The sequence below is a fragment of the Symphalangus syndactylus genome, chromosome X (genome assembly GCF_028878055.3).
Source record: "Symphalangus syndactylus isolate Jambi chromosome X, NHGRI_mSymSyn1-v2.1_pri, whole genome shotgun sequence".
In the NCBI taxonomy this organism is placed as follows: domain Eukaryota; kingdom Metazoa; phylum Chordata; class Mammalia; order Primates; family Hylobatidae; genus Symphalangus; species Symphalangus syndactylus.
In genome coordinates, this window is record NC_072447.2 from 87,121,814 (window position 1) to 87,142,298 (window position 20,485).

The window sequence follows — 20,485 nt, forward strand, 5'->3', positions numbered from 1 at the left end:
ATAAATATAAATACCACAGAGTAAGTTTTATAGGAAATGTTAATCAACTCTGTAATTCTCTTATGACTTACAAGATATCATTTCTGATTCCCCCTGCCTCTCTATACCTTACCTTCTTAATTTCTCATATATATTTTTGTTCTATCCTGACCCACCTTTATTGAAATGCTGATGGTTCCTTCAGATTTTTATTTACTTATTTATTTATTTATTTTATTTTTTTTTTTTTTGAGACAGGGTCTTGCTCTGTCACCCAGGCTTCAGTGTACTGGCACATCAGCTCACTGCAGCCTCAACCTCTTGAGCTCAAGAGATCTTACCTCAGCCTCCCGAGTTGCTGGGACTACAGGTGCGTGCCACCATGCCCAGCTAATTTTCTTCCAGGTTCCTTCAGATTCTATCTAGGTCTCTCTTCTCCACCCTCACACAGTCCCTAAGTGATCTTACCTACTCACATACCAATTACTGCCAATCTTTATCTGTAACCTCTATTTTCAACCTTAGCTCAAGGCCTACATTTTCAACTACCTAATGGACAACCATCTCGTCTTACCTGGATGTATCATAAAGGAAGATTTCCCAAACCAAGTTTATTAGCCTTCAATCACAAGTTTTCTATAATCTCCCTTTCCTCAACTTTGGGACTAACAGATTATTTTTTATTCCTCCTCTTTTATGTCCTGCATCCAACCAAACTGTAGTATTAATCCCACCTCCAAAATCTTACTTGAATCAATCCAATTACCTCCATTTCTATCACTACCATCTCCACATTCATTTTCTGTCTGTATCTATAGTAACAGTCTCCCCTCTGGTTTCCCTACCTGCCTCTCCAGTTTCTCTCCTCTCCAGTTTATCCTATATTCTACTTTATGTGTTACCTTTTCAAAATAAAATTCTGATCATATGATTTTCCTATTCAAAAACATCCAATGATTCCTCAATTATCAATAGGATAAAATCTAAACTCATTATTCATGTAGACGAGGGGCTGGCAAACTAAGGACCATGGACCAAATGTAATCCACCATCTTTTTGTACATGCAATTTTATTGGAAAACAGCCATGCTCATTCATTTACATATTATCTATGGCTGTTTTCACAGCAATAGAGTTGAGTAATTACAGCAGACACCAAATGTTCCAGAAAGCCAAAAACATATACTATCTGGCCCTTTACACAAAAAGTTTGCAGACTCCTGGCATAGAGGATGTAGAATAATTGGGCCCCTACCTCCCTTTCCAGTCTCAACTCCTATCACAAACTCTAAGCCTTTGTTATGTCAAACAGGGTATTCTCCTCTTAATAAAACCACTACTTATTTTTCAAGGGGCTTTACTTGACACAATTGGGGCCCAGTGTATATTGAATAAAATAATGACTTTTTACCAATTCCTACCATACTATCTCATGTCTTATTTAAAACACATACAAACCTATGATTCTAAACAGAAATCAGAGGATGGAAACTACTTGGGAAAGTGACAGCAAATATGTGTATTATAAAGATTGCAGAACACTTAAAATAGCTGACAAGAGGTTCTATCATGACAACTAAAAAACACCTTTTGCTTTGGCAGGATACTTTTGTGCAAAGAGCACTAGATTTTAAGTCAAAGCACTTAGGTCTAATACTTAAGTTTGGATATTAGAGTCCCAGTTCGTTGCATATGAGCTACATAGTCTTTTCATAAAGATAACACAAACACTGAATTTTTAATCTGAGTCACTATTATCATTACCAATATTATCAGCATCTGTGATCCAATATCATAATTACAAATTATATTTTCATAACGTTTTAAAGCTTATAAAGTATTCACAGACATCTCATTTGAGTTCACAGTAGTCTTGTGAGATTTGAAGGCAAGTTTCTTCCCTTTGTAAATAAGGAAATAAGGCCCAAAGAAACTAAGTGTGTTGCCTAACATCACAGAGTCAAAAAATAGCAGAGGCTCAATCTAGGTCTCCTGATTCTAGTTTAATAGTCTTCCCACTTTTCAATGTTGTCTATTTAATGACATTTTACAAAATGTAATCATCTGTGAGCCTGCAATAAGAAATAACTTAACAGCAAAAGTTATACATAATATCCCTCCATCTTACCTCCACCTGAGAGACAACACCATTAGCAAAGGCTCTGGCTTCAACTAAATTTGGTTCTACTGAAAAGCTCATCGAGATCCAAAGAGTATTCCAAGATGGTCACATCAGAGTTGTTAGACCACTAACTAGCCCAGTCATTATTTACATTAGAAAAAAAAATGTTTGTATTACAACTATTTCACAAAGGCATGAAACTTCAAACTGATGTCAGAAAAATATTTCTAGGCTAAAATAAAGGATTTTCAACTCAACATACTAAGAACATTCAGGAAAGTCCTTAAGTAAAATTAATAACAAAATGTTATATATTGACCGCTGCTTTTGAAATATTTATAAGACTACATGTTAAAGAGTCAAAATCTATCTGGGACTGAAAGAGTGAATATCAGCTAGGACTGAAAAAAGAAAAAAGCAACCATGCAATTAATCAGGCTTGGGAGGACAGACATAGATAAAATCAGCTGCAAAATTAACAGGAAACATTGTTTTTCCCAAGGTCATGCGGCAGTTGTAAAATATCATGAAGACTCCCTCTCGAGTGATTACTGCCTTCTTACCAACAATGTCCCCGGACCCACTTTGCTATTTTCACTTATTACCAGAGGGAGATACCCAGTTCCTAAACTGTCCTTGCTTCATGACGGTACCTGATCCGTAGTTAATTCCCACTTGTTCCAATTTGCCTCAGTAACAGCCACCAATCTAGAACTGATCCTGGCTTCCATCAGACCCTCCTCAGAATAATTTAATGTAAACCAAACTTTACAAAAAGTACTTCCCTCATCCCTCTTATCCAGAGGCCTTTCATTGTTACTTGGGAGTTTACTCCCTCACTATACATAAATACTTCTGATTTTCTCAGACTACAGGCTAATTCTTAGTGGTCCTTAGTTGATTATGCTTAAACAAAAAAATGCATTTTGAATTATCCTACAGATTCAGCAGTTTCCTATCAACAAAAGCACTCTTTTTTTTTTTTTTTTGAGACAGAGTCTCGCTCTGTCGCCCAGGCTGGAGTGCAGTGGCGCAATCTCGGCTCACTGCAAGCTCCGCCTCCCGGGTTCACGCCATTCTCCTGCCTCAGCCTCTCCGAGTAGCTGGGACTACAGGCGCCCACCACCACGCCCGGCTAATTTTTTGTATTTTTAGTAGAGACGGGGTTTCACCGTGGTCTCGATCTCCTGACCTCGTGATCCGCCCGCCTCGGCCTCCCAAAGTGCTGGGATTACAAGCATGAGCCACCGTGCCCGGCCAACAAAAGGACTCTTAAGACCCCCCCTAAAAAACCTCCTGAGCCTAAACCAGAAAATCACTAACCACAACAGACTTTTAATCCCAAGAAAGATGAGTAACTCACTGAATTCTGTTTATTATCACAGGAAATATTCTGATCAATAATGCTAAGAGATAGAGGACTTAACCAAAGCCAGGTAACTATCATATCTGCTGGGAAAGAGAGTTTATCATCAAATTGGCACCAAGTTCCAGATAAAACTAGAAGTATACAAATTGGTGGTATTATTATTATTATTATTTTTTGAGACAGGGTCTCACTCTGTCACAACCTCCTGGGCTCAAGTGATCCTACTGCCTCAGACTCCTAAGTAGCTGGGACTATAGGCACACACCACCACATCTGGCTAATTTTTTATTGTTTAATTTTTGTAGAGACAGGGTCTCACCATGCTGCCCAGGTTAGTCTTGAACTCCTGGGCTCAAGTGATCCTCCAGTACTGGCTCCCAAACTGTTGGGATTACAGGCACGAGCCACCATGGCTGGCCTCTGATTTTTTTAATACAAATGAATCACATAACTCTTGGGCAATTTCATCTGTTACCTGCAACCATTAAAGTTATACACAGTATATATGAAATCCTTATGTAATTTTCTAAATTTTTTTGTTTTTATTTTTGGTTAGAGGTGGGATCCCACTTTGTTGCCCAGGCTGGTCTTAAATTCCTGGGCTAAATGGGTCCTCCAACCTAGGCCTCCCAAAATGCTAGATGACAGGCTTCAGCCATCACATACAGCCTAAGTTTTAAATTTTAATATAAATTATATAAAAAAGACTGTTTCCAATTTTTCAATAAATGGCATTGAAAGAGAAACCAAATTATTTTGGCCATAGGTCAAGCTAACTTCATAAACATAGAAGCCACGTTTCATCTATTACAAGGTGAGAAATAAGATCCTATTGTGTTTTAAGCTTTAAAAAACTCAAGAGTCGAAAAGTGCCTTGTTACCAAGTCTTCGGAAAATAGAAAATCTAGCTATTTTAAAGAATAATAATCTCAATCCAACTTTAGTAGGCCAGACTTTTGGGGGATAGGACAAAAACATTATTACCAAAATAATGTTCAAATATGATGCTTATAGGATTAAGAAAATCCTGTAACCAACTTCAAGACAAAGTTTTAAACTTCTAAGAAACAGTAGCTGCACATCTACCTCAATTTTAAGTCAAGAATATGGAGGCGCAGTGGGGGATGAAGCAAGGAGAGGAGTGCCTTCAGCAAAAGATTAAGACTGAATCAAAAATAGTACAAGGCTCAGCCAATAACTATTGACCAAATATAGTCCTAAAGCTGTACAGACATAGGGCAGAAAGGACTACTGTTCATAGATCAGGCTTCTTGTACCATACCTATCATCATCAATATCCTCATCTTCAAATACAAAGAGTTTTTCAGAAAACAAGCTGTACATAATTAAGCAGAGCTATAATAACCTTGGATTCGTATTTTCTCTTTTACAAAAAAATACCTGGTCAATATTAGTTTTATTTTTAAAAAATTTGGCCAGGCATGGTGGCTCACACCTGTCATTCCAGCACTTTGGGAGGCCAAGGCAGGTGGATCACTTAAGGTCAGGAGTTTGAGACCAGCCCAGCCAACATAGTGACACCCTGTCTCTACTAAAAATACAAAAATTAGCTGAGTGTGGTGGCACACACCTGTAATCCCAGCTACTTGGGAGGCTGAGGCAGAAGAATTGCTTGAACCTGGGAGGTGGAGTTTGCAGTCAGCCAAGATGGTGCCATTGCACTCCAGCCTGGGCAACAGAGCAAGACTCCGTCTCAAAAACAATTTAATTAGAAAATAGAACGTGGTCGGGCACGGTGGCTCACGCCTGTAATCCTAGCACTTTGGGAGGCCGAGGTGGGTGAATCAACTGAGGTCAGGAGTTCAAGACCAGCCTGGTCAACATGGTGAAACCCCATCTCTACCAAAAATACAAAAAATTAGCTGGGCATGGTGGCGCATGCCTGTAATCCCAGCTACTCAGGAGGCTAAGGCAGAAGAATCGCTTCAACCCGGGAGGTGGAGGTTGCAGTGAGTCGAGATCATGCCACTGCACTCCAGCCTGGGCAACAAGGGCGAAATTCTGTCTCAAAAAAAAAAAAAAAAAAAGAAAGAAAATAGAATGCATGCAACCCTCTAATTGGTTAAAGTGTAGTAAGCATATTAGTTTCTATTAAGTAGAGAGGACAATAATAGACTAACAAAATACTGCCAAAAACACTGGAAAGTGGCCAGGTGCAGTGGTTCATGCCTGTAATCCCAGCACTTTGGGAAGCAAAGCAGATCTCTTGAGGCCAGAAGTTCGAGATCAGCCTGGGCAACCCTGTCTCTACAAAAAAAATTTAAAAATTAGCCAGGCATGGCAGTGCATGCCTGTAGTCCCAGCTAGTTTTTGGTGAAGCTTCGTTGGGGGTTTCCTAAAAAAGCTCCAACAACTAAACAGATTAATATAGACTAAAATCTTGAAAGAAGCCACAAAAGCGACAAAAATGAATATGAATAAAATGTGATAATTCTAGTAAAATTACAAAAGTATAGAATTACTTCTTTCGTGGATTTGATTCTATGGATCAAATTATGTCTCTAAAACCTTATCCAACAATAGTAAAAGTATACAGTCTCCAAAGTTGATGCCAATCACATCTCATAACACCAATCCACAGTAAAACTTAAATAACATTAATAAGTTCTACAGGCTATTGATATTCATGGCCATTGAACATCTTTTTGCTAGGGTAATATTAAGTGAAATACGGCAAAGAAACATTATTTCCAATTCCTCTCAGGCTTTCTGCAAAGTTCACTTATATAATTTAGAATGATAAACATCCCAAATCTTTATTTTTTTTAAATCCTCTTCTAAACTTTTTAACTTAATTTGGTTAATATACACAGAAGTTTCAGACTGCCTTTTCCTCCAACTAAACAAACCTGGCACTGTTTTACCTCTTCCCTTTGTGAAGCATAAAGTTCTATCTCTATAAAGTACTGAGTTAAACATATAGAACAAATATCAAAAGATTAATACTTTGGTGTATACTGAAAGAAAAATCTAAAGGAATAATAATAATGAGGAAAGAAAAAACATGTTCATACTAGGATTAAACGGAGAAAACACTTTTTTCATTATATTTTATATAATAAAATAAGCCCTTATATAATAAAATCTGTTTCATTTTAAAAAAAGATACTAAATTATTAATCCTAATATTACTACAATTCTGATTTCAGAAATGGATATAAGGGGCTAGAAACACATATAGGCTATATAAAACCATAAACACATCTTAAAAGGATACTTCAGTTTCCATGTGGCAACAATCATAGCACTTCCATCTATTTAATATTTAGTGAGCACTTACAATGTGGAAAACACAAAAGATTGAGTTTATATTCCACTTTAATTACTTGCAGGTGTGACAAGAATCTCTTGATCTTCTCCAGGTATATAAAAGTAATGGCTTCAGAAGCAACTCACTTCAGGCACAATTATGAGAGTACAAAGAGGAGGAAGGTGGTAAGTAGAGGGAGGCAGGCCACAAAAAGCAAAACCTAGCAAAAGTATGATACATAGGCAAGATACAGGAACTACATAAAGTTAGAGAGGGTGACAAATATTCCTGGCAGAAACCCAGTCACCTCAGCCAGATAAACAGTTTAAATTGGACTACTTTCTTTCCATTTATATTTACATATAAACAAGAGATAGATTCCTCACTTCCAAGTGAATTCTGGCATGAAGAGTGACATATAACGACACAATGGCCAGTAAGTCAAGAGTCAATCAATGCTAAATAAAAGCTTAGAGCAACATGTAAATATTAATTCGGCTTTAGAATTAATGCAAGGGTCCTGAGCTGTATACAGTATAAATTACAAGCTTACTATATAAATTACGGGATATTGCTATATGCCAATTGTACTAAAGATTTAAAAAAAAAATTTTTTTTGCAGTTGCAAGATTTAATACAGTGAAAACAGAGCTCCTATAAAATGGGAGGGGACCCAAAGGGGGTTGCCGTTGCTGGCTCAAATGCCTGGTTTTATATCCCGATCATTGTCCCTCCCCCTGTGCTCTCAGGCGATAGATGATTGGCTATTTCTTTACCTTCTGTTTTTGCCTCATTAGGATTTGAGTGAGTTCTTTTTACTACCTGATTGGTCGCGTGTGACCTAAGTTGCAAGCCCCTTGTTTAAAGGTGGATGTGGTCACCTTCCCAGCTAGGCTTAGGGATTCTTAGTCAGCCTAGGAAATCCAGCTAGTCCTGTCTCTCAGTCCCCCCTCTCAACAAGAAAACCCAAGTGCTGTTGGGGAGGTTGGCTGACGACTGCTCTAACTGCTTCCTGCTGAATTGGGGCGTAGTAGGGGTCGTGCAGTTGAGATTTCCTCGGGAAAAAAATGTTTAAAAATACAGTCTTATTGCATCATACCCTTGCCTCAGTTTAGAAAAATAAGCATGCATACAAAAATCAGTAGCATTTCTATATGCCAACGGAGCACAATATGAAAAGGAAATCAAGGAAGTAATCCCATTTAGTATAGCTATAAATAAAATAAAATACCTAGGAATAAACTTAACCAAAGAAGCGAAAGATCTCTACAATGAAAACTATAAAACACTGATGAAAGAAATTGAAGATACAAAAAAAGGAAAGATATTCCATATTCATGAATTATAAGAATCAATATTGTTAAAATGTCCATTCTACTCAAAGCAATCTACAGATTCAATGCAATCCCGATCAAAATACCAATGACATTCTTCAAAGAAATAGAAGAAATAATCCTAAAATGTATATGGAACCACAAAAGACCCAGAATAGATGACATCATCCTGAGCAAAAATAATAAAACTGGAGAAATCACTTACCTGACTTCAAATTATACTACAGGGCTATTGTAACCAAACACAGTATGGTACTGGCATAAAACCAGAAACATAGACCAGTGGAACAGATTACACAACTGAGAAATAAATCCATATGTCTTAAGTGAACTGATTTTCAACAAAGGTCCCAAGAACACATATTGGAAAAAGGACAATCTCTTCAATAAATGGTGCTAGGAAAATTGGATACCCATATGCAGAAGAATGAAACGAGACCCCCTATCTCTTGCCATATACAAGAATCAAATCAAAATGGGTTGAAGACTTAAATTTAAGACCTCAACCTATGAAACCACTAAAAGAAAACATCGGTGAAACTCTCCAGGACATTGGACTGGGTAAGGATTTCTGATTTCTTGAGTAATACCCCAAAAGCACAGGCAACCACAGCAAAAAAAGTTTGTGTACAACAAAGCAAATGATCAACAAAATGAACAGACAACCCAAAGAATGAGAAAAAATATTTACAAACTATCCATCTGACAAAGGATCAATAACCAGAATATAGCCGGGCACAGTGACTCACGCCTGTAATTCCAATACTTTTGGGAGGCAGAGGTGGGAGGATCACCTGAGGCCAGGAGTTTGAAACCAGACTGGGTAAGACAGTGAGACCCTATCTCTACAAAAATACATATATTTTAATTATCCAGAAGTGGTGGTGCATGCCTATAGTTCCAGCTAATCAGGAAGCTGAGGCAGGAAGCTCACTAGGAGTTCGTGGCTACAGTGAGCTATGGTTGAACCAGTGCACTCCAGCCTCAGTGACAGAAAAAGGCAAGACCCTATTTAAAAATAAATAAATAAAAATAACCAGAATGTAAAAGGAGCTCAAACAACTCAATAGAAAAAAAAATCTAATAATCCAATTTAAAAGTGGGCAAAAGATCTGAATACACATTTCTCAAAAGAAAATATACAAATGGCAAACAGGCATATGAAAAGGTGCTCAACATCATGGACCATCAGAGAAATGCAAATCAAAACTATGAGGGCCGGGTGCATTGGCTCATGTCTGTAATTCCAGCACTTTGGGAGGCAGAGGCAGGCAAATCACCTGAGGTCAGGAATCTAAGACCAGCCTGGCCAATGTGATGAAACCCTATCTCTACCAAAAAATACAAAAATTAGCCAGGCATGGTAGTGTACACCTGTAGTCCCAGCTACTAGGAGGCTGAGGTGAAAGAATCACTTGAACCCGGGAGGCAGAGGTTGCAGTGAGATGAGATCGCACCACTGCACTCCAGCCTGGGTGACAGAGTGAGACCCTGTCTAAAAAAAAAAAAAATATATATATATATATATATATATATATATAAGACATGCAATAATAAATGCTGGTGAGGTTTTGGAGAAAAGGGAACCCTTGTACACTCTTGGTGGAAATGTAAATCAGTATAGCCACTATGGTTAACAGGATGGAAGCTCCTCAAAAAACTAAAAATAGGACTACCATATAATTCAGTGATCCTAATGCTAGGTATATACCCGAAAGAAAGCAAAACAGTATACTGAAGAGATATCTGCACTCCCATGTCTACTGCAGTACTATTCACAGTAGCCAAGATTTTGAAGTAACCTAAGTATCCATCACCAGACAACTAGACAAAGAAAATGTGGTATTTATACACAATGGAGTACTATTCAGACATAAAAAAGAATGAGATCCTGTCATTTATAACAACATGGATAGAATTGGAGAACGTTATATTAAGTGAAATAAGTCAAGCACAGAAAGACAAACTTTACATGTTCTCACTCATTTGTAGGAGCTAAAAATTAAAACAATTAAACTCATGGAAATAGCAGAATGATGGTTACCAGAGGCTGGGAAGGATAGTGGGAAAGAGGGAGAAAGTGGGGATGGTTAATGGGTAAAAAAATATAGTTAGATAGAATGAGTAAGATCTAGTATTTGATAGTACAACAGGGTGATTAAGTCAATAATAATTTATTGTACATTTTTAAATAACTAAAAATATAATTGGAATGTCTGTATAACACAAAGAAAGGCTAAATGCTTGAGGTGATGGGCACCTCATTTACCTTCAGGTGATTATTACACATTGTATCCCTGTACAAAATATCTCACATACTCAACAAATATACAGATCTACTATGTACCTATAAAAACTAGAAATTGATTATCAGTCTCAAATGAATGAGCCATCCTGCTACCATTTCTAGGTAATTTTATAAAAATTGTTTAGATTATAATAATTAGGAAAATTCCTAAAATTGTTACCATGATGGATAATATCAATAATACTAGTTCTTCAAATAAACATTAAACACACTTTTTTTTTTTTATTTTAAGTTCTGGGATACATGTGCAGAACGTGCAGGTTTGTTACATCGGTAAATACGTACCATGGTGGTTTGCTGCACTTAACCCGTCACCTAGGTATTGAGTCCCACATGCATTAGCTATTTCTCCTGATGCTTTCCCTTCCCTCATCCCCACAAGAGGCCCTGGTGTGTGTTGTTCCCCCGCCCTGTGTCCATATGTTCTCGCTGTTCAGCTCCCACTTATGAGTGAGAACATGCAGTGTTTGGTTTTCTGTTCCTGTGTTAGTTTGCTGAGGATGATGGCTTCCAGCTTCATCCATGTCCCTGCAAAGGACGTGATCCAATTCCTTTTATATGGCTGCATAGTATTCCATGGTGTATATGTACCTTTTCTTTATCCTGCCTATCATTGATGGGCATTTGGGTTGGTTCCATGTCTTTGCTATTGTGAATAGTGCTGCAATAAACATATGTGTGCCTGTGTTTTTAAAATAGAATAATTTATATTCCTTTGGGTATATAACCAGAAATGGGATTACTGGGTCAAATGGAATTTCTGGTTCTAGAACCTTGAGGAATCATCACACAGTCTTCCACCATGGTTGAACTAAAACATACTTTTAAAACTACTTCTGTACTCACAAGCCAGCTCAGCAGCAGAACTGTTTGTGTGAAATTTTAACTTCAAATTCTAGTGTAACTATGGCAAAGTTCCTAAAGTGAGTATTAATCTTTAAAATGATGAAGAAATAATAATAGGTGAGTGTAAGACCTCAAACAATACCATAAATATTAATTACATATGCCTCAGAATTTCCTTGAGTGGTATTAAGTATTAATACTATTTTGAATTTAGCTCAATTTTCTTCTTCTGATTTAATTTTGGTACAATACAAAACCAATTTGATTAGTCAAGCATACAGCTAATGAAATGGCATGACTGGCACTTAGAACTAAAATAATGTAAATATCACAGATATTTTTGCTCTTGCCATAAGAAATCTAGAAATTCACCCTTGGTAAATGCAAGCACGCATGTATTTTAAAGTGTTACAGTAGTTAGTGTGGAGAATAGAATCTGGGAATTAACTCAAATTCCTTCCTTATGCTCCCTTACCTTCATTTCATTAAATTACTAAATAACTTTGTTGATTAACTATACGAACGACGGGAACATTTGAATAAATACTCCAACATAGTGCAAAGTCCAGATAAGGTCAGAATTTTATTGTTTTTGGCCAAAGTCTGTTGTAAAACTTTCATAGAAAAGAACTGGCACAATTTGATCTTTAAAGTGAGTCGCTAAAATCAAGATATGAACAGCTAAAAGTCGTTTCTAAGGATAAAAATAGGAAACTTAAAAATCAGGCCAGGCGCAGTAGTTCACACCTATAATCCTAGCACTTTGGGAGGCCAAGGCAGGCAGATGACCTGGGATCTGGAGTTTGAGACCAGCCTAGCCAACATGGCAAAACCCTGTCTCTACTAAAAACACAAAAAAGTTAGCCAGGCATGGTGGTGGGCGCCTGTAATCCCAGTTACTTGGGAGGCTGAGGCAGGAGAATCACTTGAACCCAGAAGTGGGGGTTGCAGTGAGCCAAGATAGCACCACTGCACTCCAGCCTAGGCGACAGTGCAAGACTCTGTCTCAAAAGAAGAAAAAAGAAAATCAAATTTGTAAAATAAGTAAATTAATTATCAAATTATGCACCTATCCAGAGTAGCTTACCTGTTCCCATATTATTCTAGATCTACACTATCCAATATAGTGGCCACTAGCCACATGTGGTTGCTGAATGTCAAATTACTTAAAATTAAATAAAATAAATATTTAATTTCTCAGTTGCAATCATCTCCCATTGTCACAGAAGGTTCTACTGGGTAGCACTGTTTTATATAAAATACCAGTTAAAATATGCCCTGAAAAATTACTGATGTAATTCCAAATATAATGGGCAGAATGAAAAGAGGGACATGTCCATTTATTATACAAATTCTATGCATAGTGGGAAGAGAAGGGAACATCCTCAAACTGAAAAAAAGGCATTTATCATTATACTTAATGGTGAAAGAGGATCTGTTTTCACCCTATGATCAGGAATAAGGCAAACCTGTATACTCTCACCCTTTTAATTTGCCCATATATATATGGAGTCTTGCTCTGTTGCCCAGGCTGGAATGCAGTCAGTCGCGCAATTTTGGCTCACAGCGACCTCCACCTCCGAGGTTCAAGCAATTCTCCTGCCTCAGCCTCCCAAATAGCTAGGATTACAGGCGTGCACCACCAAGCCCAGCTAATTTTTATATTTTTAGTAGAGAGGGGGTTTCACCATGTTAGCCAACCTGGTCTCAAACTCCTGACCTGATGTGCCCATCTCGGCCTCCCAAAGTGCTGGAATTACAGGCGTAAGCCACCATGCCCGGCCTAATCCACCATGCTCAGCCTAATCCACCATTGTAGTAGAGGCACTAGCAGCTCAATAATTTAAGAAAAAGAAATAGAAGGCACACAAAATCAGAAAGGAAAAAGTAAACCTGTCTTTATTTGCAGACAACAGGATTATCTATGTAAAGAATCCCAAAAAATCTCAAGGAAAAAAAGTCATTAAATCTAGTAAGTAAATGTACTGAGGTCAATATACAGAAAAACAAAACAAAACAAAAAGAAAAAAACATTTCTATCTACTAGCAACAAACTGAACATCAAAAATCTTAAAAATACAATTTAAAACTGTATAAAAACCATAAAATCCTTAGGGAAAATTTTCACAATAGATGTGTTAAGACCTGAACACTGAAAACTACAAAACGCTGCTATGAGAAATTAAAGATTTACAAAAATAGAGAGATATACTACGTTCCTGGATTAGAAGGCTCAATGCTGTCAAGATGTCAGTTATTCTAAAATGTCTCTATACATTCAGTGCAATCCCAAGCAAAAACCCAGTACCTTTTTTGGGGGGGAAACCGAGAAGCTGATTCTAAAATTTAGGTGGAAATCCTAAGGAACAGAAAAGCCAAAACAATTTTTTTGAAAATGAGAGCAAAGTTGGAAGACTCAGATAGCATAAAGTCCAGAAAGACTCATAACATACATGGTTAAATGATTTTTGACAAATGTGCCACGATAATCCAATGGGGAAAAGGATGACCTTTTCAACAAATGATACTGGAATTAGACACCCATATGCAAAAAAAAAAATGAATTCAATCTAAACCACACACCTGATATAAAAATTAAAATGATCAAAAATCTAAATATACAAAAAAACTATAAAACTTCCAGAATATAAGAGAAAATCTCTGTGAGCATGAGTTAGGCAAAGATTTATTTGAACACAAAAAGTACAATCTTAAAGACAAAACTGACAAATTAGACTTCAGCAAAAATTTCTGTTCTTTGAAAGACACTGGTAGGCCAGGTGCAGTGGCTTACGCCTGTAATCTCAACACTTTGGGAGGCCGAGGTGGGGGGATCACGAGGTCAGGAGATCGAGACCATCCTGGCTAACATGGTGGAACCCCGTCTCTACTAAAAATACAAAAAATTAGCCGGGCGTGGTGGCGGGCGCTTGTAGTCCCAGCTACTCGGGAGGCTGAGGCAGGAGAATGGTGTGAACCTGGGAGGCGGAGCTTGCAGTGAGCCGAGATTGCGCCACTGCACTCCAGCCTAGGAGACAGAGCGAGACTCCATCTCAAAAATAAATAAATAAATAAAGACACTAGTAATAAAATAGGGCCAGGGAGAGTGGCTCATGCCTATAATCCCAGGGGGAGGCCGAGGCAGGTGATTGCTTTGGCCCAGGAGTTTGAGACCAGCCTGGGCAACAAAGCTAGACCCCATCTCAATTAAAAAAGATGGGAGGGGGGGGGAAGGAGACAACTGCACATTGAGAGAAAATATTTGCAAAATACAAAGGATTTGTACCCAAAATATATAAAGAACTCTCAAAACTCAGTAATAAAAAAACGCAAACAACTCAATTTAAAAAATGGGTGAATACTTCACTAAAGATCTACATACTGGCAAATACGCACATGAAAAGATATCAACTGACAGTATCAGAAGCTGGTGAGAATGTGGGACAACTAGAAATCTCATATATTGCTGGTGGGAATACAACATATAATAGCTACTTTCACAACAGTTCGGCAGTTTCTTATAAAGTTGTATTTAACATATGATCCAACAACTGTACTACCTAGATATTTATTTACCCAAAGAAATGAAGAAAGATATTCATGCAAAGACCTGTACATGAATATTTATAATAGCTTTATCCATAATAGGCAAAATTATTGAACAGATTATGGTAAATTCATAGAATGGAATACTACTTGGCAATAAAAAGAAATGAACTACTGACACATGAAATGACATGCATGAATTTGAAAAGCACTGGTCTAAGTGAAATCAGACAGACACAAAATGCCACTTACTACCTGATTTAATTTAGATGACATTTTAAATAACGTGAAGTAGTCAGTCACAGAAAGATTAGTGGTTTCCAGGGGTTGAGCAAACGATACTGAGGCTGATAAAAATATTCCATATTTTTATTGTGGTGGTGGTTACACAAAAATGTATACAATTTGTCAAAACTTATTCAACTGCACACTTAAAAAGACAACCTTTTATGTCAATAATATCCTAATATGGTTGACTTAAAAAAAGTACCACAGCTAATACTCTATCTTTGGAGCTCTCTAGGTATAAATCTGTCATACCAAGAAAATATGGTGACATCTGACCATGAATATGATAGATAGTCTATTTAGAAGACAAGCAATGTAACTTAGCCCAATCAAATAACTTCTCTGAGCTTTGGGTTTCTCTGCTGCAAACAGAAGGGTTTACAACCAAGTTCCCCAAATCTGTTCCCAGGAACTTACAGGATCTTTAGATCTGTTTCCAGGATCATAACAGATATTCTGGAAAGAGTTTCCATGCTTAAATTACTTGGGAAATGCTCCCTATAAAGTGAGCAATGCATTTTAACATATGAAAAGCTATGAAAAGTCCTCCATTCATTCAACGTTTCCCCATTTTTAAAAAGCTGTTTGCCACATTTACTTGACCATGGAACTCCTTTTTTTTTTTTTTTTTTTTCCGAAAAACAGTGTCAATTCTTTATAGTCCTAAGATTCAACAGAACTTTCAAGAGGATATACCAGACAGGCGCAGTGACTCACACCCATAATCCCAGCACTCTGGGAGACCAAGGCGGGTGGATCACTTGAGGCCAGGAGTTCAAGACCAGCCTGGCCATCATGATGAAGCCCCATCTCTACTAAAAATACAAAATACAAAAATTAGTCGGGTGTGGTGGTGCATGCCTGTAATCCCAGCTACTCAGGGGGCTGAGGCAGAAGAATCGCTTGAACGAGGGAGGGGGGAGGTTGCAGTGAGCAGAGATCATGCCGCTGCACTCTAGCCTGAGTGACAAGAGACAGAAGTGAGACTCTGTCTCAAAAAAAAAAAAAAAAAAAAGATATACCTTCGTGATTAAGTTTTGTTTAGATTGGCAACCTATAAAACTGATTGACTTGAAAGTAGCTATAGAGAACTATGACCCACAAAGAGAAAACTGCCTCAAATCACAAACTGGAAAGATTTCATATCCATCTTAGTTTTTGTCAGGCTTTGAATTCTAAATAACTTAAACTTAGGCATCTTGAGTACCAGGTACTACAAGAAAATACATCATGATCGAATTGCCTCTGTTCTAAAAGCTCCTCCCCAAATAACATGCCAGATTTAAAATGAATTTAAAAGCATCAATGCCAAGGCCATGACAATTCCTAAGCAATTACTAAAAGAACAAACGGATTCAAATGAGTGTAAAGAGTTTATTTTACAAAACCAGCAGAAGTTTGAAAGTATATGCTTAGTTAAAAGAAAAAAAAGGCGAGAGAAGGGAAGAAGGGATAAAGAAAGCCTGTAAATCTAATATTGTAATGGTTGCTCTTCAGCATTTCACATGTGACCCATGAAGCATAACATACTAGAAAATAATGTTGACAGTATAGCTAAAAATACCGTATTTTGAAAATAAGTATATGCATGAATAACAAAAGTTATCTCAATTCAATATATTAATTATGACTAAAGCTTTAAGGGAAAGTGAACACTGGAAAATTCTGGTGGATAAACAAACAACTCTTGAAAGGAAAAAAAAAAAAAAGTTAGCAACACCATGTTCAATGAGACTCAACTTTTCCAAGTAACATCCAGGCTATGGAAGAGTATTTTTAGCAATATACGTCAGAGTATCCAATTTCCCTGAATAAGTCCTATGTATGTCTAATCAATGATTTTGTCTAAATATATCTTAAGAAATATTTCTAGCTTCAATTTACTTAACCTCTGAGGATAAACTACATAAGCTTAATGTATAAGAAGTATTCCTTTTAAAAAAGTATTCATATTTTTCTATCTGAAATTCATCCCTTTCAAATTTTAGGCATATTCTGTAGGCACTATATATAAAATAACGTAATTTTTTAGAAGAGCGAGAAAGTAATGGAGCAGAGGAGCAATTACTCACCCAGCACCTTGGTTTTGCACATACTTTGTGAGGGCGAACTTTAATATAAATAGTTTTGTATCTAGATCTCTTTGGGAACCACTACTAGTATTTCTTCATAATGGTCTGGCCAGAGATGTCCCAAGAATAATTTGAATGAGACGTGAATTTCATTAAACTGGAACCAAGAAAGGTGACTTTTTGTCTTAATACAGACATATAAAAATGTATAACATCATTATAATTTTGGAAAACAACACATATAAATAATGTACTTTTGTTTGGGAAACTCAGCATATAGACATGTAAATAGACAACCATACAGCTAAAAACGTCTATACTATATTAAAAAAAAAAGTTTCTGCTAAGAAAGAAGTGAAGTGAAATGAAATAAAGAAAACAAAGATCACCTTTTATAAAACATTATATTTGCTTTAAGTAAAAATGTTTAAAAAATCTGGACTAGCCATGAAACTCCTCAGGAATGTAAACAGTTTGTTTATGCTTCAAATTTAATTTTGGTACCTATTTTTGTCTTCCTAATGAGTTCAGGAAGGAAAGAATCAACAATCTGTTTATAACACACAGGTGTATTACTCACCCACATTTGGAGGTTTCACATAATTTACAGGTAGTTCTGGAGGTCTGCCTCTATGCAGAGCCGCAAAAGCAGACCCATTCCATAGTGTACTCTTACAGTCTACATAAAAAGAACAAAGGTTGCTAAGGAATAGAGCAGTTTTTTTTTTTTAACCATGTCTCAGAAGCAAATGTCTGATTTTAATTTCATTTGTTGGAATACATTTTCAATTATTAAACCAAAATAAAAATAATAGGCACATATTTGAACACGTTATAAACTAAATTTATAACTGGTAAACACCCAACACCTTAACATATCATCTGGATATTTTATTTCTAAGCTAGTCTTGAACTAAAGCTTTTTTAATGCACATATTTGAATCTTATATAAATATGTCACAGATTAATAAGCTTTAAAGTTTACATCAGTTCTTCTTGATCTTTAGGCTTACACATCTGTTCATATAAAACCGTATAAGCAAGGATATAACTATAGCACAAGTATGCTAGGGAAAATTCAGGCATATTTATACTTGGGTACATGCTCGTATTATGAAATACTTGCCAGTTGTGTCATAACAGATAACAGCACTGCATATCAGATGGTAACTGATTATAAATAGCTGTGTTTTTTTCTCTTTCATGTTTAAGTCAAAAAATGTAAGGAAATATTAAATATTACTAATAACTTGGCTTTAAAACAAAAAGCCAAAAGCTCTCTTGAAAGCTTCCAAATAAACTCAATTAAGAATTTCCTTAAATTATAAAATGAGATGCTTAAAATCTGGTATCATTACACAACAGTTTATCTTGGAGAATTAGGATTTTTAAAAATAGTATGCTAATTAAACAAAACATAGAAATAAATGGGCTGCTAGACCTTAAGTATTTATTACTCCAATAGGCATCTTTAATGCCTAATTTTACATTTTTATGTTTATCAAATACCACTTTATATGTTTGACATATTGAGGTTCCAGGTAAAACTTGGGAAAAATCTGTAAAACACTGAAAATCAGCAGAGTAGAAAAGCTTATTTAACAATTACTGAGGCCAGGCACAGTGGTTTACACCTGTAATCCCAGCACTTTGGGAGGCTGAGGCAGGCGGATCACAAGGTCAAGAGATCGAGACCATCCTGGCCAACAGGGTGAAACCCTATCTCTACTAAAAATACAAAAATTAGCTGGGCGAGGTGGCGCACACCTGTAGTCCCAGCTACTTGGGAGGCTGAGGCAGGAGAACTGCTTGAACCTGGGAGGTGGAGGTTGCAGTGAGCCGAGATCGCACCACTGCACTCCAGCCTGGTGACAGAGCAAGACTCAGTCTCAAAAAATTACTGATGGGTTGATATTTTTGCTTAAATATGTTCAAATATTAAAATTGTACATATAATTTTGATTTACCTGTTACGAAAAGCACAATATCATTAGGATGACATTATCAAAACTAATAAAGAGTAAGAACATTATAATGAAAGAATACTGTAAGTATTTATACTGTATTAAAGCAGCAATCTTTGAGATCTCTATTCCATGATTACAAAGGTATTTTATATTCTTTACCTATATATATTCACTTTTACACAAAAGGACTCCTTTTTAGGTCTCTAAAAATTTACTTGTACACTAAGAAAAGAAAAACAACATTGGCAAGATAAGAAAAACTAGTATTTAGAAAAGCATGGGAACATTTACTCAACCTAAAAATAAGCTACTCTCCACTCCTTCCTCTGATATCAGAGTCCTAAATTCTGAAAATCTCACCTTTGGCATCCCGTAGCAGAGACTGCCGACCAACACCTAATAATGTCTGTACCCCAGGAACACTCTGAGGGATCTCTTTATCTAGTAAAGGACCAATTCTCTCACAAATTTTAAGGAGGTAGTCTGGAGGAATGTGTGCATTTGCTGCCACCTAAAAAAGTATAAATAAAACACAGGAAAAACACATTTATTTGGTTTAAAAATATAAATCTATTCCACTACTAAACTTATAGAGCAAAGTACAGATTTAAAATATGGAATCAGGCCTGGGTGCGATGGCTCACGCCTGTAATCCCAAAACTTTGGGAGGCTGAGGCAGGTGGATCACTTGAGGTCAGAAATTGGAGACCAGCCTGGCCAACATGGTGAAACCCCATTTCTACTAAAAATACAAAATTAGCCAAGCGTGGTGCTGCACGCCTGTAATCCCAGTTACTCAGGAGGCTGAGGCAGGAGAATCACTTGAACCCAGGAGGTGGAAGTTGCAGAGAGCCAGGATTGTGCCACCGCACTCCCGTCTGGGCAACACAGCGAGACTCTGACTCAAAAAAAGAAATTAAAAGTAAATAAATAAATAAAATATGGAATCAGAGCCGGGTACAGTAGCTCAGGCAGATAATCCCAGCACTTTTAGAGGCTGAGGCAGGCGGATGGCTTGAGCCCAGGAGTTTGATACCAGCCTGGGCCACACAACAAAACCCCATCTCTACAAAAAATACAAAAATTAGCTGGGTATGGTGGCTGCACCTGTAGTCTCAGCTATTCGGGAGGCTGAGGTGAAAGGATCACTTGAGCCCCAGAGGCAGAGGTTGCAGTGAGCCGAGATTGCACCACCACACTCCAGCCTGGGTGAGAGAGAGAGACTTCAACTCAAAAAAAAAAATATATATATATATATGTGTGCATAGATACATATTTTCCATATATATATTCCATACACATATGGAATCAGGAAGAGAAATTTTTAAATATTTAATAATTGACCAAATTTAAGAAACAGTCACAAAATAAGCACATTTAAAT

The 20,485-nt window shown here is 36.9% G+C and overlaps 1 protein-coding gene across 3 annotated transcripts in view; it reads right to left on the reverse strand.

Moving 5' to 3' along the window:
- The window catches only part of BRWD3 (bromodomain and WD repeat domain containing 3), a 141,507-nt gene that overhangs the window by 105,537 nt on the left and 15,485 nt on the right, over positions 1 to 20,485 (reverse strand). For 2 of the 3 annotated variants that reach the window (XM_063634255.1, XM_055266825.2), the window contains exons 5-6: positions 19,463 to 19,613; positions 17,716 to 17,814 (exon numbers count right to left, since the gene is read on the reverse strand). The exons of the other annotated variant lie outside the window; for it this stretch is intronic. In XM_063634255.1, the coding sequence (XP_063490325.1) occupies positions 17,716 to 17,814; positions 19,463 to 19,613 (250 nt within the window). The remainder of the gene's footprint in view (positions 1 to 17,715; positions 17,815 to 19,462; positions 19,614 to 20,485) is intronic. 3 annotated transcript variants of the gene reach the window in all.